General features: G+C 38.7%; 2 protein-coding genes across 2 annotated transcripts; one reads left to right on the top strand and one right to left on the bottom strand.

Annotated features, from left to right (window-relative positions):
* The first annotated feature begins 484 nt into the window (after positions 1 to 484).
* cog3 (component of oligomeric golgi complex 3) lies at positions 485 to 15,245 on the top strand. Its single transcript, XM_059343245.1, has 23 exons — positions 485 to 652; positions 913 to 1,059; positions 1,830 to 1,891; positions 3,227 to 3,392; positions 3,881 to 3,955; positions 4,374 to 4,466; positions 4,731 to 4,856; positions 4,968 to 5,048; positions 5,141 to 5,184; positions 6,345 to 6,471; positions 7,131 to 7,222; positions 7,557 to 7,696; positions 8,850 to 9,010; positions 9,537 to 9,645; positions 9,753 to 9,871; positions 10,001 to 10,090; positions 10,722 to 10,842; positions 11,132 to 11,220; positions 11,351 to 11,485; positions 11,948 to 12,023; positions 12,159 to 12,286; positions 12,912 to 13,010; positions 13,181 to 15,245. Exons 1-23 carry the CDS (start codon positions 485 to 487, stop codon positions 13,208 to 13,210), a joined length of 2,478 nt encoding a protein of 825 aa, XP_059199228.1. The 3' UTR covers positions 13,211 to 15,245.
* A 1,335-nt stretch (positions 15,246 to 16,580) lies between these two features.
* LOC131979289 (uncharacterized) lies at positions 16,581 to 21,829 on the bottom strand. Its single transcript, XM_059343235.1, has 11 exons — positions 21,635 to 21,829; positions 20,093 to 20,160; positions 19,846 to 19,976; positions 19,295 to 19,432; positions 18,880 to 19,017; positions 17,998 to 18,110; positions 17,838 to 17,890; positions 17,589 to 17,716; positions 17,406 to 17,485; positions 17,162 to 17,320; positions 16,581 to 16,608 (listed from the first exon to the last, which is right to left on the bottom strand). Exons 1-11 carry the CDS (start codon positions 21,733 to 21,735, stop codon positions 16,581 to 16,583), a joined length of 1,137 nt encoding a protein of 378 aa, XP_059199218.1. The 5' UTR covers positions 21,736 to 21,829.
* Between the last annotated feature and the right edge of the window lie 709 nt (positions 21,830 to 22,538).

Genomic DNA, 22,538 nt, shown 5'->3' with positions numbered 1-22,538 from the left:
GACCAAAATGTCAATTTACATTTTTATTTATTTATATCAAACAGCAATACAATGCACAGTTACAAAGAAGAAGAAACAAGTTATAGAAAGATAAACAATGCAAAAATAAAATAGAAGTAAATAATATATATACAAATAAAATAGAAGAATCATTAAATGGAAAAGAATGAAACAAAAACAAATACATAAATAATAAAATAAACAGAGACAAGATTACATGTTAAAGACATTAAACGCAGTGCATAGCAGTTGGCAGTCTTCACAGCTTTTTTGTTTTGTAGACAGGAGAGAGTTGAGTTTATATTGTTCAAACTCTGACTTCAACAAAAATAAATTTGTTTTTTTAACTTTAAAATAATATTAAAATATCTTGTAGTAAATGAAACTGTTTCTGAGACGTCACAGCCTCTTGATCAAGCCCCGCCCACACTCCCGGAACAGGAAGTCCCTGCTGCTGCTGACGTTGGTGCTGTCCAAAGTGACGATGGCGTCCACCGATCAGTCCCTCCTGGACCTAACAGATAAAGAAACCCGGGAGAAACTGTCGTTATGGGATCGCCGCACCGATGCCATGGCTCCCCTAACGGAGAAGCAGATGGACGCTGTCCTGGAGATCCGAGCCGCGGCGGAGATGCTCTCAGTCCCGTCAGAGGTGAGCTGGGACTCCGGACTCAGCTAGCATGCTAACACGGTTGCTAACTTACTTTCTTAACGTCAGTGAGGTTAACTGACACCTGAAGTTGCCTCTATTTAAACTTAAATCACCTATCTTACATGTAAACACGATATTAGAGTTAATATATTACAGAATATTAGCTTCTTGGCTAGCTGGCGGGCTTGCCACGTCAAGCCGTCCAGCTAGCTTCATATGCAGGCTTGTTTAGAAACTGACAGCCCTGCTTTGTTTTGCAGTTGCCCATTGAGGACTTGTGCAGCCTTTCGTCGCGGTCCTTGCAGTCCCCCTTCACAGCGACTGTCCCCGCGTCAACAGAGGACGTCCTGCTGAAGGGTTTCCAGGCGCTTGACATGGAGAATGACAGGATAGAAACTGCACAACAGGTGACTTGTCTTTGCCAGCAGTAAACAGTGTTGTAGCTAGTCATACATATTATATCATATCGTCACCCTGTTAAAATAATCACCTAACTCATTTTTTTCAAGTTTTGCAGGAAACACAAAAAACTTCACCAATAGTGTAACATATGACATTTATTGATCATTTCACTCAAAAAGGATGTAACAAAGGATGGCTATTGGCAAAGTAATAACACTGTGTGCAAATTATGTGACGTAAGAGAAATAAATGACTTTTGACCATTTGAACATGCCTTTGTGACTTAAGCAAGATATAGTAACATTTTAGTTTGAAGGTGTCTACATAAGAGTCACACAAGCCTGTCAGAAACATGACAAGACAAGTATCATGAGCATTAATGTTACTTCATAGTGTCATTAATGTTCATGACACATCCCATGTAATGTTTATGACACCCACATGTCACTCTTATGTAGACACCTTCAAATTAAGTGTTTCCATATCTTGCTTAAGTCACAAAGGCATGTTCAAGTCACATTTTATTTTGACTTAGGCATAAGAAATACGCTTAAGTCACGCACTTGACATAGGCCATTATCTTAAAGGGGTAAAATCACATCTGATCAACTGAGGATGTTGGCGATTTTACCATAGGTGGTGGCGTCATGAGGAGATGATTTAGGCAAAAAAACGATTTTGACAAAAAATGACTTAGGCGATTATTTTAACAGTGTGACGATATTATATCATAATAAGATTCATGGTGTTAATACAGTGCCATTCTGTGTTGCAGTTTTTTGCCTGGTTTGCCAAGTTGCAGGCAAACATGGACCAGGACGAGAGCTCAAAATACAGGTGCTTTACCTTACATTGCTGAATGTTAAAGCTGCAAAGATGAATTGAGTTATCAAGTGTTTTTAATAAGAAAATAAAAATATTTTTTTAAGGGTCAAAATATTCTGATTCCAGCTTCTTAAGTGTTACTTAAGTGCTACTTTATGAAAGCAAACTAACAATTTTGGAGTCTGATCAACATTTTTCACCATTTTCTGAAATTGTATAGACCAAACAGCCAACCAGTTCATAGAGAAAATAATCAGTTTAACCAACAATGAAAATAATCATTAGTTACAGCTCTACTGAATGCATTCACAATATGCTTGTTTAGAGTAGGGCAGGTATAGAGAAAAGCTTTTTGAAAGGGTTAATCAGAAACCACTTAGGCAAGGCAAAGCAGTGTTATATACAGTTGATTGCAATAGTTCATGACAAGTGAATTCTGTGTGCTTTACAATAAAATGCTTGTTCATCAGATGCCTCACGCCTGTCATAAACTAGCCTGGCTTCAGACGTCTAAACCACTGCCAATACCAGATTTGTTCTGCCGTACAGATAAATTAAGTTAATAGAAACGACAATTCAGCCTGATTATCAGGCTAGTTATTCATAATCCCCAGACACACACATGCACAGACATAAACTGTGTTTGTATAGTGTAAGTATTGCATCAGAAAAGCTGTATGGAAACGGCAAAGTTTGATAAAAACCTTCTCAACTGCACAAAAAAATGTGACACATGCTTGAAGTGGCTTTTGCCTTTGTAGAAAAAGAGTTAACTCGCTAAATGGGATACACCTGTGCTGTGCCACATAACTTCTGAAGTAGGGAACATTTAACTGGCATGACTGATTAGCTGTTTCTGCTGTCTGAGTCTTTCTTCATATTTTTATTAATTTGTCTTCGCCTCTTGATAGCATGAAACATGACCAAAACTTGCTGAAATTGGAGAACAATTCAAATTCCCCCATTTGAAACAAATTCCCGATGAAGCTATACTGTAAAGTAGTTTATTTACTCCATGCTAGTTGATGGAAACTTGCCTAATTTTTATTTCTGTTTCGCAACATTTCAAAGGTAAGCTTAAAAATAGCTTGAAAATTGAATGGAAACAGTGCTACAGACACACTAACTAGTTTCAAATCAGGCTGTGTGTTCTACAGAGCAGGAGCAGAGTAACAAAAGGCCAGGCAAAACTCTACTGCTCTATTGGCTTAACTTTTATGCTGCAAATCAAGTTGAACTAGAATAGTTCATCCAGTGTTTGAACTGCAAACCAATAGGTTGCTTCACTGCATTATTTTGTCTTTGATGCAGAGAGCACACAGATAATATTTCTACTTTCCCTTTCAGGAAAACCAGAGATGAACTAAACTGCTACCAGGAACAATGTGACGCGATCCTGAAAGATGTCACCGCAGCTCTGGAGCACTTGGACTCCCTCCAGAAACAGTATCTGTTTGTGTCTAATAAAACTGGCACCCTGCACGAGGCCTGTGAACAGCTCCTAAAAGAGCAGGTAAGCTGAGACTCGATCAGTAGAATATGTTTAAAAAGCAATGTCACTGAATGCACTTTCCTGTAGTGAATTACAGGCTGAGGATTTATTGATTGGGAACATGAACATCACTCCCAAACCCAGAAACTCTAGAGCTGTTCTGAACTCTGTAAAAACAACTGTGGTAACACCCAAAGGAGTCACAGGAGATGGCATGAAATACCGTATCTAGTTCAGAACAGTGTGACATAGATAAAGGCTTGTCTGAATGTAAGAATGCTAGCAAGCAATCTGCAGGTCAGAAAATGATCAGTATTCTGCTCATTCTTTCTGTGGCATATTTAATGTCTTAGCGCTGCAGTTTTCATTCTTCGTTCTTTCTATGTTCACAAATATATGTAGATTGAACTGTTCGAGGAACTTGAGCTGAACTGAACTTGAACTGAACTGAAATTAAACTGTCATGTCGTATTGTGTCAACTGTGCTTTGTTGTATTCTCTCCTCGCAGTCGGAGCTTGTTGACCTGGCAGAGAGCATACAGCAGAAACTGTCATATTTTAACGAGTTGGAAAACATAAACACGGTAGGCTGGGATTTCTTGTTGTCTACATCTTGAAACATTTAATAACAAACTTCATGCATTCTAGATTATGTGCATGTTAATTGCTGATGAAATATTAACCTAATTTTTATGAGATGAGCAGATTTGACGCAGATTAACATTTTTTAAAGAATTTGGATGTCAGCCATTTCCTATGTAATTATTTTTTTTAAAGTTTCACAAAATGCACTTGTCAAGTTCTGTTTACTCTCCTTAATCTGTCAAACTCCAAAGTACAGACTGTAAAAGTGCTTTTAGAGTTTTTTGCTTTGGCTTGGATTCAAAGTAAAAACAACACATTTCTGGCAAATGAAAAAACTGTTTTGATGATAAGCTGGAAGATTATAAATGTTTATGTTGACAATTACGTCAAGCCTCGCTTCTTTTTTTGCCTTTGCAGAAACTGAACTCACCAACCTTGTCTGTAAATAGTGAAGGCTTTATACCAATGCTGTCAAAATTGGATGACTGCATCGAATACGTTTCCTCACATGTAAGTAGCTCACACTCAACAAAATCTGTTTGAACAAATCTCATTTAATCACCCGTGATGGAACAATTAACTAGATATTTTTAATCAGTACAGTAAATACGTTTGAATGCCTACTGTGTAATTAATGCATATTTATAACAATTTGGTATTAGCATAGCAATATACTGTTGACTTGCTCTAACTGCAGATCTATGCATTCCAATATATCTTATGTGATCACAACGAGAACTGTCTTAACACTTGCTTATCTGTATTTATTTTCAGCCCAATTTCAAGGATTATCCGGTTTATTTGGCCAAGTTTAAACAATGTCTCTCTAAAGCTATGCACTATATGAAGATCCACATTGTCAACACTATGCAGAATCTCACAAGCCAGTTAACGAAAAGGGTAAGTAACATCTCCTCCTCTCCTTACACACCATCATCAACAGTGTATAGTTCATACTGTGTGTCTCTAGCCCAATATCTATACTTGATTTAATTTCTGTGTCCCCCCCAGGATCCAATGGGCTTGACCAATGCAGACAATGCATTTACACTCTACTATGTCAAGTACAGAGCAGCTGCACCTAAAGTTAGAGTGAGTATTATCTTCTTATTATCCATTGGATTATGCATGAATAGTTTCCTGTAATAAAAATACATTTTCATTTGCATTTTTTCTTCTTTCAGTCACTGATTGAACAGATAGAACAGCGAGCAGAGAAGATTCCAGAGTGAGTATTCACATTTCTCCAGAACAAAGTAGCAACATTGCGGTTACATTTTTCTTGGGCTTGTTTTGTACTGAATGCCTTAAATGTTCAGTAGGTAACTTTTATAAAAACAACTTTTTGTGATGTTTGGACAAGATGTCACTATAACCTAATAATGACATGTCCTAGTGCTCCTAATTGCATTTGCAAGACTCCACCTCGCCTTAATGGAAACAACCTATCAGAGCACAGAAGTCTTAATTGCAGCTGTCAATCATGTCAATGAATACTCTGCTGTCAACTATAACTCAAGTTTTTTTACTGCATTACCTGTTTTTGCCTTTTTCCAAAACATTTTAGTGAGAGAGAGTTTGTGACCCACAGCAAACCCTCATTTTACAGTGAAATGGTACACTAGAATATATTTCTGAAAACATTTGAGGCAAGAAATGGGCAGCACAGAAACTGGATTCATATTTGATCAGCACTTCCTAGTTTGACAGTTTGATCAAACTGTCGTTGACATGATTGACAGCTGCATTCCAGCCTCCTCGGCTCTGATTGGTTGTTTCCGTTGTGCCAGTAGGAGAAGGAAGAGGAACATGATTTTTCCGAGATTATCTATCTCCCATGTACTGCTGTCAGGATGTGATGCAAATATGATAAAAAAAAATAAATAAAAGTTACAGACCAAAATATCACCATATCAAGTACTTCTCCAAACAACCAATACCTCCTTTTGACCCCTTTTGCACCCAGACTTTGAAGAAAAAGAAAAAGACTTTTGTATAGTATCGCTTGCAACCAGTCACCACAAATGCTCTTCGATTTATTGCAACATGTGATAGGCCCACTAATGTAGCAGCTATAACCTGGACACTTTGTGGTGTAGTGAGGTAGTACGCATTGTATTTGTCGGAGTTGGCAGTTCAGCTTGTAATGTATATGTGTAAAATCGTTTGGATGGGGACAAGTGGTGGTAGAGGCCTTTTTATGCAACTGAATGCTTCCATTCAAGTAACAGGAATCAAATGAAGTGGAAAAAAAGATGAAGTTCTCTGTTGGTATCACTTTAAGGAAACTGGTATTGGTACTGGTATTCTGTAAACAATCCCAGCCTTTTATATTCCCCACAGTTTTGTGCCAAATGAACTCATCCCTCTTTATTTCCCCGTGAACAGATACCATCAGCTCCTAGATGAAATCCATCAGTGCTACCTTGACCAGAGAGAGCTGCTGCTCAGCCCCAGCATTACATCCACCATTACTGACCTGACCAACCAAAACAGCAAAGACCACTGTGCTCTGGTAAGGCTCGCCTTGTTCAAAGCTAGAACTGCCCTTTAGATCTCGTAAGGTGACATTTGAGCCTGCAAAGAATGCACAGTATGGTCCCTCTGGGATATTTTCTTAGTGCAGACACAAAGCTGTGCACATGATAAATGAGATTGTGCACAGCAGGCATCCAAAGCTTGCTGTTGTTTTGTTCACAAGTGAATTACTGTGCCGAGTGGTGTTTGTATACTCTGTCGCACCTCATCTATAAAGCGGTGACTGTTGCACTGTGTTCCTACACTGTTTAAAAATTGAGCTGACCTAAAGGTTGGCGAAATAATTCATGGTAAAATATTTTTATTCTAATTTGATACTTCAGAGATAATTTTGGCACCCCGACAGACGTTGTATTTTGACGCTGTTGTGGCATTTAAAAACACTTCACTAATTGGCTTGATGGGGATGCTATAATTAAAGGTCAAAATTTCATACAACAAACGTCATAACAGGCCCACCACCTGTCCGAGATTTTCCTTTTAATGAAACTTGAAAGGTTATGCATCTTGTTAATGATTGCTGTAATGGGCGCCTGCATCATTTATGTGGGAGGCTGTGCTACTTTTTTTGCAGTGGAGCCAATGCAAAGTATTGGTAGGCGGTGCAGCGGGTGATCATTATGTGTATTTCTACAGGTTCGTAGTGGCTGTGCCTTTATGGTCCACGTCTGTCAGGATGAACACCAACTGTACAATGAGTTCTTCTCTAAACCTACATCTAAACTCGAGTGAGTATCGTCCGCCAGTCAGTGAACACAGCCATTGTCTTGTAGGACACATGCAGGCAGGATGTTTGTTTAAGGTGTGAAGCTTCAAAATGCATGATAGCCGTTTCAAGTTTGGCTTGACAGGTTAAGTGCTTGAAATACCAATTTACACAGCATGTGTGGACAATTACTATTTAAGAGCGAAAACGCTTTTTAACAGTTTGCATAATTATTTTTAGTCATTACTTTATTCCTTAACTTGAAGGCAAAGTCAAAGCATGAAATGAGCAGAAAGTGTAATTTTAGACTTCTCTCAGTTGTACAAAGCAATTAAATGGTGTTTAATCTCTGACAGCGAGCTGCTAGAGAAGTTATGTTTGTCCCTGTATGATGTCCTCCGGCCTCTAATCATCCACATCATCCACCTGGAAACCCTGTCTGAGCTCTGCAGTATCCTCAAGAATGAGATGCTGGAAGACCATGTCCATAACAATGGTAAGTTTGAGCTTTTGTTGTCCTCAAAGCTTCTCACTTGTCACATGTGGTGTTAAATGTTGAGTGCTTAAAATGCAACCCAGCTGGAGTTTGGAGAATGATGTATTAGCTTAAGTTAAGTTTGGACACTCTGCTGTGCTCGTTTGAATAAAATTATCTGTGTTTTTCCTGGAATGGCTAGTTATATACGACACGTACGAACAAAATGTTTTTGTTCTAATTAAACCAAAGACATAAAACATGTTAATGTGCTTTATAGCTGCTGGTTGGTTGATTTAAGCTGTCTGAACTGAGCTAAATTTGCAGGCTGCTGGCAATACTTACACATTTACTGTCTCGATACTTATAATTTAGTACTTGATTCCAATACAGGTGAAATTCCACGATTCTTGATATCATTTTGTTACTGAAGTAAAAAAACGGGACAATAAATCCCATTTCAGAGACAAACATTATTTTTGGTGGTCAGGAAGAATTCATAGAACCTTAGTTACATCCATAACTCTCGTTCTATTTCATTCTTCCTGACTGACAGACGTCACATATTTCATACCGTATCTGGCATTCAGGAGAAATTGAGAGAACCTGAGTTACATCCAGTACTTTTGTATCGTGGTCAGTTTCTATACTTCTTTTTCCCCCACCCGGTGTGGAGTAGAGAGAGAGCGGTGCAGTACCGACTCTAACTTGTTGCTTTCGCTACCTATATTTGCTGCTCTGTTTCAACATTGCTAAGGTGAAAAAGCATGCATGCATACTGAAATTCAACTGTGGTGTTTTGTTGGGATTAAAGGAAAATTTGTCTCAGACTTTTTAACGACGAGTGAGCGAGGGGGATCCACTCAGTACCAAAGTATCGTTTCTTATGACATCCCTATGTATCTATCTTCTATTCTAACTCTCAGTTGGACAGTCCATTTGACTGGTTTGGTATCAGAAAACACAAACTCCAGTGAAAGTTCAAACTTCTGAAAGGAGGGAATGTACTTTTTTTTCACCTTGAATCTTAGAAACCTCCTTGCACTGTACCTTCTTTTCTGGTTTAACTTGGATTTCCCTTCCCATGTGCATCAACTTTATACTTGAGACCCGACAGGACTGAAAACCGTGTTATGATTTTCTTATGAAAAGACCTCTGACCTCTTTTCTGTAGCTAGTCAGTTGGGGGCCTTTGATGCAGTGGTGAAGCAGATGCTGGAGGATGTTCAGGAGAGACTGGTCTACAGGACTCACATTTACATCCAGACTGATATCACAGGCTATAAGCCAGCTCCGGGAGACCTGGCCTATCCTGAGAAACTGGAGATGATGGAGGTAATTATTGGTTGTTAATTGTTAGTTAGTCGTTTTTGGTTATGAAATGTAAAAAAATAGGGAAAATGCCAATAAAAGGTTCCCAGAGACAATTTAGATGGTTGAAAATGAATTAATTAATAACAAGTAATTAATGTCAATCACATAAATCAAAAGCTGCAAACAAATTCAGAACAAGTAGTAGAAGAACAGATAATAAATAAACACCCTTAAAAAATATAAAAGCTTCAACAAAACTTGCTGAAGAAGTCCACTAGGGACCAACTACAACCATTAGATATGGTGAAAGTAATTTAATTAGCTTTGATGTTCTCCACATTAATTTTGCATCCATTCAGCTTAAGTGGTGCTCAAAACAGCTTGGGTGCTGCGCCTTAAAAATCTTATAATGCTAGAAAAAACACTGCTGTCTGTCAAAAGACTTGTTTTGTAAGTATTTTCTGTTGATTTCGCCTTTAAAAATCTGTTATTGGAGCAATTCGGGGAAAAAATCTAACACTTTCCATCTTCAAACTCTTGCCAATAGAGAATTGCTCAGAGCTTGAAGGAAGAGCAGATGAAGCAGACGTCGCAGGAACCCATGTTTTCTGATGTTCAGCTGGAGGATCCTGATGGTAGAAGAAACAGTAATGCTGGTCTGTGTTTTCCAGATTGTGACACTTGATTTATTTCTTTTTTCCCCCAAACTTTTGGTTTTATTGTTGCCTGATGGCTCTTTCTCCTTTTTGTACAATGAATACAGGGAATGTTGAAGCATCCCGCCTACAGACATCTATCTCTCCTGCTGATCTGCACGGCATGTGGTACCCCACTGTCAGACGAACACTGGTTTGTCTGTCCAAGCTCTACAGATGCATAGATGTGAGTTTGTGATTTTTTATTTGTTGCTAATTTACTATCCTTAAACATGACAGGATGTGTGATATATAGTTTCTCTACTTTTGCATTTCTTATTCTCGTGGTTCTTACTGTGACTTGGTCTTTTTCCAGAGAGCAGTCTTCCAGGGTTTATCTCAAGAAGCCTTATCTGCCTGCATCCAGTCCCTGCTTAAAGCTTCAGATATCATCCTTAAAAACAAGGTTGGCACACATGGTTAAAAAGTAGAGTATGGTTTTGTATTTTTACTGAACTTCTCAGATTTTTATTGTTATAAGCATAGCTGTTAATGTGCCTTTCTTTTGACACAGTAAATAAGATCAATTCCCTCTTAGATAAAATGTGCTCTGTTATTCAAATTCCTTCCGGCTACAGGATCCTTAACTAAAGCAGCTGGCATGTCATTTAAAGTTTATTTTAATGGCTGCTTTATTATGCTCTACAGAGTGTTCAGCAGACCATCCTTTATTTATGGGCTTCTCTCACCTTCAAATTTGCTGTCTATCTGTGCTAACTGGCCCGTTGCAACCTAACACTTCAAATTAAAGCAGCAGCATCAATCTCAGAGGATGTGTTCCCACCCCATGATGATGATGTCTTTTTTCCAATGTTTTAGTCGCTAGATGAGCAATAAATGGCTTCAGCTGCCTTTTTTGTCACAGTTATACGTCCCTTTCCGGCTATGGTAAATCAGCGGTTATCAATTAGACATATTCCCTTATCGTCTCTAAGCTTGTGCTTTTTATGTTCTCTGTAGCTTGGATAGTCAGCAGATGCCCTTTTGTGTTGGCAGCCTGCAGTGTGGATTTAACAGTGTGCTATCACTTTCCGTAGACGCAAATAGATGGGCAACTTTTCCTGATCAAGCACCTGCTGATAGTGCGTGAACAGATTGCCCCATTTCACACCGATTTTGCCATCAAGGAAATCTCACTGGACCTGAAGAAAACGCGAGGTAAGATAATTAAAGGTGGAGGGAACATTGGTGTTCGGCTCTATAAAGCCGGTCATTACATTCTCATGCTCATTAAGCAACTTGTGCCTATCACATGCACCGGTGGCAACAATTAATGTGGAAATTACAGTGTAATCCAACACCATAATGTACATTAACTGATGGCTCACAGGGCAGACTCGCTCCTCCTATCACCCTCATATCAGTCAAGGTCATATTAAATTTGTAGCACTAGAGGGCACTCTAATTCTACACCAACTCAGATTTAATCTCTCTGCTTTGTGTGAAGATGCTGCCTTCAAAATCCTGAACCCTAAGGCTGTTCCCAAATTCTTCCGATTTAACAGTCACAACGCCATACTTGAATTCCTGTTGGAGGTACTGTTTTTTCTATTTTATTTTTTCCTGTTTTATTAAACCAGCTATACACTTTATGTACTTTGATAGCACCCTGCCTTAGGGAAGCGCCACTTGATAGTGCTAAACCCTTCGTCTCTGTGGCCCCCAGGGACAACCAGAGATAAAGGAGCACTACATCGACTCTAAGAAGGATGTGGACCGAAACCTGAAGTTCAGCTGTGAGCAGTTCATCCAGCAGCAGACTCAGATCTTTGTGGGAAACCTTGAGGAGTTTCTCACCAAGGTAACTGTCAGAGCAGTTAGAAGTCAGTCTTCGCCTAAGGCAGCGACGGGATCAGCCTGACCTTCATTTTTTTCAGCATTCACCTTTAAAAACCTTTTAAAAAATCATTTGCTTATTCACTGATCACTGAAGGTCTGGATCACAACTGAAGATAAAATGGCTGTTTTTCATCTAGGATATCTAATTCTATTACTCGGTGTGTGTGTGTTTGTGTGTGTGCTCTTGTATTCTGATGTTTTATAGTAGTCTGAAATCTTTCGGTGCAGTAATTGCGCTTCAGTTATTTGCTGCCGGTCTTTTTATATTTTAAGTGGATACTGCTCTTTGTTTAATTCAAGACTGAGTTCAAATGGGCAAATTAGCACCACAGCTTGTTGTGTTAGTTTGAATGGCTTATAGGAACACTAGAGCAAATTAAATCTTTTCAAATTGTAATGTTTTGTTTTGACTGTGTGCACTCAGGTTGCAGCTCTTAAAACTATGGCTATCCAAGGTGGTCCCACGTACAGTTTGTCTCAGCAACCTTGGGCACAGCCAGGTAAGATTTGTCTCAGGAAACGCCACTGGCATCACACTGTAATTCATCAAAACTTGTATAGCGCATGCTAGAGGGCATGTCAATGTTTTTTTCCTGCTTTTTTTCCTCTGTACGTTTTTTTTCTCCTCTTTTCAGCAAAGATCAACGATATAGTGATGGCTACCTACCGGGTGATGAAGAGCAAGCTGCCAAGCACTTTACAGAGCATGTCCTTGTACTTAGCCAACAGAGACACGGAGTTCATCCTTTTCAAGCCTGTCCGGGTGGGTGGCAGAAACGCCAGGTTGTAGCATGTGCTGCATGAGACGTTTCCTTTACAAGTCCTTGTTAAAGAATTCTTTCATACAGTATTTACAAAGCAGGAATACCACTCAAAGGTCAACTCAGTAATTTTCTGATATAATGTAAAGCAGAGGTTATTCACAGTTGCGTTCCTCTCTCTCCCCAGAGATTTCGAAGTTATAGGTCTGTTGTGCAGCGGTGTGTGCAGACGTAACAGTGTATGCACATCTCTCACAGCATCAGAAATCTCACATTTACTCATTGTCAAAGCTTGGTCACTGCAGTAAAAAGGCCCGTCAACCAATTCCAGAGAAAGATAGATAATAATCCTGTGTTAGAATTTAGTCTCAGACTGACCCTTTTGTTTAAAATGTGGCTTTGAGATTGCCCTATTACCTATAAATTATCAGTCTGATTGAACTCTTAACAGAGAAATATTTGTGCTGCCTGTGTACTTTTCATCAAGGTGCCAGGTGAAGCTGAATGAGAGTGAAACAAAATTCTGCGGTTGACATGGAAACAAGATAGCGAGGGGACACAGGCCAGATGGAAATGTAGTATTAATTTCCCTCCAGCACTCAGTAATAGGATGGCTTTTTCCCACAGAATAACATCCAGCAGGTATTCCAAAGACTGCATGCCTTGCTTCAGGAGGAATACAGCGGAGAAGACCTTCAAATCATCGCGTGTCCATCGATGGAGCAGGTACAGTACTGTGGGATTGGCGTGGCCCAAGGGCCCCTGACATAGTTTTTAATAATACCACTGCAACATCCAAAACTGCTGAGAGCAACTGAAGTGGAGAAGCGTAAGATAACGTATGCCGGCTAAGTCACGGTGAGCTCTCATCTTTTTTTTTTTGGGCTCTCTTTCAGATTAACCTACTGCTGTCTGTGAATAAGTAATGTCCAAGTTCGGTGTGGCGGCGCTGGTGAAACACCCTCTGGGTAGCAATGGGATGTTGCAACTACAACCACGATCAGGACTAGTGAGGCCGGAGACGACCGGAGAAGCTGCACATGAGCTGCAAGCTTGACCGGGAGCGCTGAACTGACGGCGAAAAAAACAAAATCCTGCACAAGGCCAAAGATTCTCCAGTGGAGGCTCAAGTAGCTAAAAGTATGCTGAGGTTCAGGTATTCATCTGGCGAGTAGAGGGGATTATTTTGGGTACTGAGCTGATCATTCTGTTTGACTTAAATTGAAGGTGGTGTTGTGGTTAGGGTTGTTTTCATGTAGGAGAAATCCGTTTTGACATGGGTGGATTTGTGATCACAGTTGCATCTCTATCAACACCGAATTGTTTTGAATAAAAAAATAATTTGCACACCATGTGAGGGCGGGTGGGGGGTGGTGGGGGGTGGATTTATTAAAAGTGTTCAGACGAGGACACTTCAGGTGTGCAAATACAGGCACTAAAGGGTTGTTCATCAGCCAGGTAGCTAATGGCCAGTAAGGGGGCTTGTATTCAGATGGCTAGATTCCCTTGATGGGGTTGGAAGGATAACAAGAGAAAAAAATGCTGCAAAATATTTTATTCTTCTATCTTAAAATGTAACTTTGTAATATTAAGTAGATCTCTATGGTGGCACATGGTGGCCTGATGTGCTACAGGACACTCAGGTCCAGATAGGGCTGCAACTAACGATTAATTTCATCAATGATTTATCTGACGGTTATTTTCTCCATTCATCGTTTTGTCTATATAATGTCAGAAAATGGTGAAAAAGCTTCCAGTCCAACTGTTTCTTTAAATGTCTTGGTTTGTCAATCAAAAATCCAAAGATATTTAAGAGTAATATGATATTAAACTAGCCTGGTATCGCCAGATTAATTTACTAATGCGCTTTTAGTCCTGAACCTCTCACTTCATTTTTGATTTCCAAGGCCGTGATGGACAAGTGCAGACCAAAATACCTGTGAATAGACCTACAACCAATCAGAGAACCGAAACATGACCCCAACCAATCATAGCAACAAAGCATGTGACGGACAGTAGCAGTGAGTGACGCATGCAGGTTGGAGCGGTGCTTGATCAGTTTCCAAACAGGAAAAAAACATGGTTCCCTGGTCTCAAATTACAGCTAGACAGTGCTCTAAAAATCTGAAAACATTTGAGGAATGAAATAGGCAACGTAGTAACAGAGTCTTTATTCATATTTATTCAGCGCTGCCTAGTTTGACAGTTTGATCTGAGGTCTGTGAGCTATGTGGTCATCTGTCATACTATAAATCCCATTTAATTTGAGTTAAATGGTTGGGATCTGTGCGACAGGGACCACACAGTGGAAATCTGTCTGAATGGGAGAGTGTCCAGACGCATCTGTCAGAGCAAATAAAAAGTGAGCTTGGCAGATTCAACTGTTAATATAAAAGATGGGAAAATTCCTTTTTCATGAGGCTGAAAACTGCATTTTTTGGCAATTTTTGCTTGAGGGAATTACTTCATCTGTATATCAATTATCAAATTAGTTGGCAATTAGTTTTCTGTTAGTCCACTCATCAATTACTCAAGTAATTGTTGCATCTTTAGGTCCGATAGGTTTCCCCCTCTGATCATAACAAAATCCACTCAGCAGTTTGTTACTTGTCGGATGGTTTCTTAAAGATTCTTCCACATTCTTCTCCTGAATGTTTTTGTTATTCTGTTGCAAATATGTAAAAAATACAGTGGAATATTTTATTTTATACTTTCTTTTTATACATAGGTTGATTAATATGCTTTTACTCTGGCAAAATGATGGACCGTTGACCTTGGCAGTTTTGCACTGTATACTATATGATTTATGGGTATGTTTCCTAGTGGTCTTTGCAGAGTTAACAAAAGTAACAGGACACTGGCAATGTGACATTTGCTTTGGTGTGTCCCATGTAAGATGTTGTGTACAGTTATACTATTTATGAACATTCTGATTAAAAAAAAAAAGAAGAAAAAGGTTAATGATGTTCTTTGGTTTTATTGCTACAGAGCACTTTGTCATTGAATTTAAATTCTCTGAACACTACAGTACGAGTCACTTCACACAAATGAGAAACTGCCATTCAAGGACATCATCGGCTTTAGGGGGTCTTCTTGGCAGACTGTTGCTGTTTCATTGGCAGCCTCCGTCTTTCCATCTGTGAGATGAGGCTTTGCTGGGGCTTGACCTTCCGTGGACTGACAGTCTTTTGATTGGTGATGAGGGACTGGATGTTCTGGAGCAGGGCATTGATCTCTGCACTCTTCTGCTGCAGATACCTCTGAAGCATGTCAGGCCCCGGCAGCAGTAGACCTTTGCCTTGATTCCGCTGCGACAGTAAGAAAATATAAAGTAACACAGAATCAATGATTTGGCCTAAGATCGTCTCTACTGCTATTGCTACAAATAAATATTAATACCACAAACCACAATAACTTACTTTCCTTTTTGCCCTGACATTAAGCTGTGCACTGCGTTTGCCAGAGGTGAAAGTGATGCAGATGTCCTCTTGGGATTGGATGCGGATGCGGAGGTTAGGGCTCAGTGTCAGGCCGAGGGGCTGGAAGGGCGGAGCGTGAACGTGATGCTTATTGTCTCGCCAGCTCCAGCGTTTCCTCAAATCACCTGTGTCACTGCAGCAGGTGCCTCCCCACAGAGTCAGATTCACCCTAATAAAAAGAAGCAGCTTGTGAACAATAAGTCCTTCACAGGGTTTATTCTCTCTCCCAGACAGGTCATTTCAGGCTGCTGCCAATTTTATCAGTAAACTAGAAGTGCACTCAGGAGAGCGCAGACCTCCCCCAAGGACGTTAGTCCTGTTGTCTATGATATGCAAATCTGTAAGAGTAACCACAGCATCTGCATTTATTATCAAAACTATTAGACAAATATCACAATAAGGTGTGCCTTGCTGAAGACTCATCATCTCAGGTGTGAATGTGTTATGCACTTCAAAATCAGTAGTGGAAGAAGTATTCAGATCCCTTACTTAAGTAAAAGTAATAATACACTGTGAAGTTACTCCACTTCAAGTAAAAGTCCTGCATTCAAAACTTAAGTAAAAGTACAAAAGTATCAGCATCAAAATGTACTTAAAGTAAGTATCTTTATAATTTTGTAAAAATAGGGCTCATTTTAACTAGTTAAAATACTGTTGCGAGGTTTAATTAAAAAAGTCTAATTACATTAAATTGATCATGTTTTTTATGTTAAATCTCGACCTGAAAAGTAACTAAAGCTGTGAGCTAAATGTAGTGGGGTAAAAAGTACAATATGTGCCTCAAAATGTAGAGGAGTAGAAAGTTATATGTAGTTAGTTACATTCCACCACCATAACTAATGTACCTATGGAAAATGAATCAAACCCAGAAAACATTTATCTTTCACATATGAACAAATAAATAAAAACTGAACTGAAAACCTCCTTGTCGAATGTAATCGAGCCTGTGATAATGGAACAATTTATTTACAAAATAATGAGTTAATTTAATGCCAGTTATATTTAGGAAATAAAACAGTAGGAAATATGGTAACGCTTTACATTAAGGTCCTTGTAATAACCATTAATTAACAAGTAATAAGGCCCTTGTAAGTCCTTACAAGATGCTTATTAACATTATAGTGTGTTTTTAAGCTTATATAAGTGTTAATAATGGCATTACAAACACCCATGACCCACCCATTATGTCTTTGCTATGCCTTTATTAATCTTATTTTGTTTGCTTATTGATATTAAAATATACTTTATTGCTCATCTATTATAAGTTAACTATAAGTTAACTATGCTTTTTGCAACTACCGGATCTAAAGCGAGAACAATGCCTTATTACTTGTTAATTAATGGTTATTAAGGACCTTATTATAAAGCGTTACCGGAAATATTAAAGAACATTTGTACCAAATGGAGCCATTGCTGTGGTAACAGGTACCCTGTCCTCTGCTGGTGAAGAGTGCCTGAATGTGAGGCTGCAGATGTGAGTCCTCCAGCACCACCGCACAGCACCAGTCAGCTGACTGTGCAGCACAAAGGAGAAGAGCGAGCCTTCCTGATGGATAGCTTTTTCATTGGGGTTAAGGTGAACAATCTAACATTAAGTATTTATGATATGTCAGTAAATTGTCTGACTCACTTTAAAGGATACTACGCCTGCCCAGTTCCATCTGGAAAAATCACAATGAACGTTTGACCACCGCTGTAGTGTTTGACAAGCGGTGCCGTTCTCTGTTGATGGAAATATTTATTTAATAATGTAGATTCTTCCACTCTCAGCTGTAGTCGTGACAGGGTGGAATTTCAGGGTGGAATTTCAACAAAGGACAAATACCTTCTGTGCAGCATTTTCTCCATTGAAAAATAAAGTGTTTTCAGAATCCATTATTTCTGTTTCAGGGTATGAAGTCCAAGTATCATCTGAGAGCCAATTGTGCAGGGCAGCAGGTACTTGTTTGCATCCTGTAATGTACTTAAAGGTGTCATGACATGAATAAACGGAGGGAAAAAGATAAGTAAATTGGATCTGCATGATATATCTGACTGTGGTAGATGATGATGTGTGTGTGTGTGTGTGTGTAACCTGCTTTAGGCGCCTGATGATCTGAGCCCCTTTTCAGTTCCAAACCTTTCAGCCTGCGGTGTATCATGGAAAATGTAGCATCAGAGATTCAATGGCATAGAAATTTAATTTGAAAACCATTTAATGGTTGAAGCCAATAATGGACAAGAGCAATCCTGACCTTTGATCTTTCTGCATCGCTGGGTCTCTATCAGTCACGGTTTCTTTAGTGATATCTGCTGCACCCTTCAGCAAATTCACAGTTAACTTCCATGCCTCCTCACAGCAGAAAAACTGGCACAAAGAGAGAGAAGAAAGACTAGTGTAAATGTAGAAATGCTACAAAGTTACTTACCTTATGTAAAAAAAAAAAAAAAAAGAAATCTAACCAGTACTGAATGTTAAGTAGGTCACATCAAGTGGCTCTTGAAGAAACTTGATTTTACAAAGAGTTACAAATTCAGACAGCAAATTAAAGTGTCCAAAAATAACTATTTAAGTTCCTCAATTAGTCGTATCTGATCATAATTAAGTCAGATAATCAGGTTGTTCAAATGATATTAGTGAAATTCAGACATTGATATACAAGATAAAATCTAGGCTACCAAGGAGGACTTGGATTGCTGTTTTTTTTTTATTGGCACGGAGATACAGAGATATAGTATAGTACGATTAGAAGACAACAGGTATTTTACATATTTTTATTTTAGGCAGGTCACATGCTCAGATCATGGTGTGACTGAAAGAACAATTGATCCATTCAGATGATGGCTTATCCCAGGACTTGAGTCGTAATTTCCTGACTGTGGATAAGTATTTCATACAACCCAACTTTTAAAAATCGAACTATCCCTTTAAATGTCACAGTTAGGATGCATATGCCATTCAGATTATCATGGCTCTAATTTGCCCTCAAGTCCAAGTTGCACACATTGGGCCTAAGTGCAACACTCCATTCAGCAAAATGAGCAAAGTCACACTGCTCAGTTTTGTCGTTTTTTTTATTTAACATGAGCATGTCACCATATCAACAGTGGTGTTAGCTGCACACTCACTTTCTCACCTCTTTTGGGTCAACACTGTTGGTTATCTGATCACTGGTCACCGGGGGTTTCTTTGGCTCCTGGCAGTGCTTGCAGCAAATGTTGAACACAGTCTGCAGTAACTCCTCTGATGAGTCTGATCCACTTGGGGATGAGATCTGAAAATGTTGGAGAAGACACATTTTTTTTATATATAAATAAAATAAATTCTTTCTTGAAAAGACACTGTCACAAATGGATAGTATCGAAATATTCCAGTTAATGAGGTATTCAAAAAGCATGTTACATTCTGGCATGTTTTGAAACTAGCACAGCAGTGACAGGAAAGTTTTGATACAAGACAAACGCAGACTAATTGCATGTTCCGAAATGAATTCATATTTATACGAGAGGAAGGAAAAATGAGCAGTTTAAAAGTGGCATTTTCCACCACACCTTGTCCAGATTAGTTAAAGACTCCTCAGTTTCTCCTTGGCAGGCTGCGGGAGTTCGGGGAATTTCCTTGCTGAGCGAATCCAACACTTCATTATCTGGGGATATCTCCAACTCAGACTTCATGTTTTTAGGATCGCTCTGAGGAGAAAAAACAAAGACGCTTCATAATTTATTAACTTCTTTGAGGTCTTTAACTTGCGCTTCATGAATAAATCAAAACCATGTCTCTGGATACCATGTCATATCATCTCTCACAAGATAAAACTTACACTGTGACAAGGATAGACAAGGATATGAAAACTTTTGTATTTCTTTGGCAATCGTAAAATTATCTCTTAAACACACAAAAGACCTCATATATGCTAATTACATCTATTCACCATTTGTCTAAGGTCTCTCTACAAAGTGCGTATCAAGTGTTAGTTTAATGATAAAGATACTCAGTCAAGTTCAGAGAAACCTCTCCTACTCTTGAGTGTCTTGGCAAAGCTTTGCTTTGTCAAGGACATCATCACTACAGTTGAGAGACGGGAACTTTTAAGCAATACTACCTCATTGCGAGTTCCTTGTCGTAAACCATCTTCGTGGTATTTACTGCTCCTCGACACTCTGATCTGCTTAGACATCGACCCCGAATTCTTGTGAGGAGCTTTTGATGTGCCTTGGTTCGGGTATTTATAGTCTGCAATTGAAAATAAAATAAAATAATAATAATAACAATAATTATCCAAGACATTCACAGCCATTTATCAACCAAGGTCAGAGATTTCTAATTAGCAGGAAATATGAAGAAGCTACCGTGACGGCACTCGTCCTCGTCTCTCCAGTCGGTTTGTGTTCCAACGCTGATTCTGGTGACAACTCTTCTGTCAAATGCATGGATCGTCAGATATTCAGGTGAGCTCAAACTGGAAACATGTCCTTTTATTAGCAGCTTAATAAGCCCAAATGTGTACAGGGGGTGGATAGCTCAAGCACATGCATAATATAATACAACCCAATACAACTACCTTGGGGTACTAGCTACTGTATTGGAAGCATATGCATATAGTAATTATTTTTCTTGTTTGAAGAAGGCCTACTATGATACACAGTATACAACTTTTCTCTTTTCATCATTTTTCAAAAGGTGAAAGTCGCATATAAGCAAGATTTCTGTTCTGTGGTGAATCTCCATTTGTTGTAATCTAAAGAATGGGAGCAAACTGTTAAACATTAAACTGTTCATTTGACAAGTTCAAAAGAAAGTAGACTCCGCACTATCTACTGACCAGAGACTAGAACAGGGGTAGGCAACCTGCAGCTCAGGGGCCACATGTGGCTCTTTAGGCCATCTGCAGTGGCTGTGACAAAAAGTTATTTCTGTTTTCCCTATAAACGGTATTAAATGTCTACAGCCCGACACTTTAACATCTACATTTTTACCAACTTCTAGTTTTGAGCTTTTGATGCCAAATCTCTTAAGATATTTATTGTAGCCTACTAGGGTCCTCGCTACATTCTGACAAAATAATATTAATAAATGCTCATTGTTACTTATTAGTAATGTTCTTAGGCTAATTTAGACTCAGTAGGCTGTTACATCTTCATTATGAGGCTCAAAGTAAGGTTTGCGGCTCTGTTCCGAGATTATTTCCCTTTTTGTCCAACAATGGCTCTTATGTTATCAAAGGTTGCCGACCCCTAGACTAGAAAGTAAAGTAGGTTATGTAGGCACTGTTACTTCACTCATTTTGTTGACTTTGGTTCTGAAGCCTCAAGTTTGGCGTTTTGGTTGTAGCCATCTTGTTCATTTCAGGCCAGAAGTGACCACATAAGCTAGTCCTGGAGAGGAGGACTTTGAGTCATCAGCTAATGCTAGCACTGGCTAGCTATCTTAGTTCGTAAGGAGCACCCATAATTCAAAATGGACAGCTAACTCCTTATGCTACTACTGGTGATAGACATTTTCAATTTTAGTCGGTAACAAATTGAAGCGTCAACAAATCCTGGTTTTGTAAATTTTTTGATGCACAATGACTGTGGTATGGTGTTATATAACTTAGCTGCAAAGCTGATTCAAAATAAGTTGGCTTTCTGTGCAAAACATTAACTAAACATAACTATGATAACTAGCGCTTAAACACTGAACAGTGAAACAACAGCATTTTGGCGACAGTGGAGCTGTCTGTGGTAGCAACTTTCAGTTAACGTTAACTAGCTGCTAATAGTACAACAGTCCTGCTGTGCTATAGTTAATTTGAATGGGAATAGTCTACTAATTCTTTTATATGCTTGCATTAATTATCTACTGTTTATGATACGATGACTAAAGTTAATTTGTGGCATTTTTTCCCAAACCTCTGTTCATGAACAAGTCCAGGATTTGATGTCAAATCCATCTCAGTGGAGTTTCCTGGCAAGTCAAGTGAATCTTCATCCCTTTTATATCCTTGACTCATGAAACAAAGGTGAGCATATAAACCACAAATGAATGAATTAAAAAACAATCATTTCAAATCAGCTACGCAATGTTTTATGGATTACCATAGCAACCATATAACAATAAGCAACTGTTCTGAGATTATTCAAAATATGCCTATTCTTTTATTTGATCTATTTTCTGCTATAGTTCTTACCACTGCCATTACTTTTGGTTTTTCGAGATAAGATGAGCCTTTTTATGATCCCCAGAGGGGTAATTCAAATGTTTCAGCAGCACAAGGACAGAAATAAACATGGATAAAATTGTGTAAAGAGTAAAGGTAGGCTATATCAAATAAAAATGAAAATAGAAATTACATAAGAGAAAGTCAACTCAGAATTACAAGGCAAGTAGTACACATACAGTACCGACAACCTGTGTAGTACTTACACTACACTACAATACTACTACTACTACAGTACTACAATAGTGCATTACTGTCTTGAGGTAACTGACTAGTGGTGTGATTGTCTGTGGTCATAACATTACATTGCTCATCATTAATTAATATATTTTTAATGTACTCAATGTTTTGTTTTTACTTATTTCATACACTAGGTAGTAATAACCAGACAATGCTATTCATAGTTATGCTCATGGCAGTAAAGTAAATGTAAATCTGAGAAAGCAAAAGAAAAGGAGGGAAAAAAACTATTAATATCTCTGGAGCGTTTTTAACATCTGCAATTTCTGTAAAAATCATAAATGTGAGTGTAAATCAGCCACACACCCACATCCAATTGCTGTATGAGTTAAATAATTTAGTCTTGGAATAACACT

The sequence above is a fragment of the Centropristis striata genome, chromosome 10 (assembly GCF_030273125.1).
Source record: "Centropristis striata isolate RG_2023a ecotype Rhode Island chromosome 10, C.striata_1.0, whole genome shotgun sequence".
Taxonomy (NCBI): domain Eukaryota; kingdom Metazoa; phylum Chordata; class Actinopteri; order Perciformes; family Serranidae; genus Centropristis; species Centropristis striata.
This window is presented reverse-complemented; position numbering and strand designations above follow the sequence as displayed.

Excerpts from the sequence above, each read along its gene's own strand:
- cog3 (XM_059343245.1), top strand. The coding sequence starts at position 485 with ATGGCGTCCACCGATCAGTCCCTCCTGGACCTAACAGATAAAGAAACC. Across the intron at positions 4,467-4,730 it reads TCGAATACGTTTCCTCACAT|CCCAATTTCAAGGATTATCC; the intron begins GTAAGTAGCTCA and ends ATTTATTTTCAG. Across the intron at positions 5,185-6,344 it reads CGAGCAGAGAAGATTCCAGA|ATACCATCAGCTCCTAGATG; the intron begins GTGAGTATTCAC and ends CCCCGTGAACAG.
- LOC131979289 (XM_059343235.1), bottom strand. The coding sequence starts at position 21,735 with ATGAGTCAAGGATATAAAAGGGATGAAGATTCACTTGACTTGCCAGGA. Across the intron at positions 19,018-19,294 it reads CTTTAACTAATCTGGACAAG|ATCTCATCCCCAAGTGGATC; the intron begins GTGTGGTGGAAA and ends CAACATTTTCAG. Across the intron at positions 18,111-18,879 it reads ACAGTGTTGACCCAAAAGAG|TTTTTCTGCTGTGAGGAGGC; the intron begins GTGAGAAAGTGA and ends TCTTTGTGCCAG.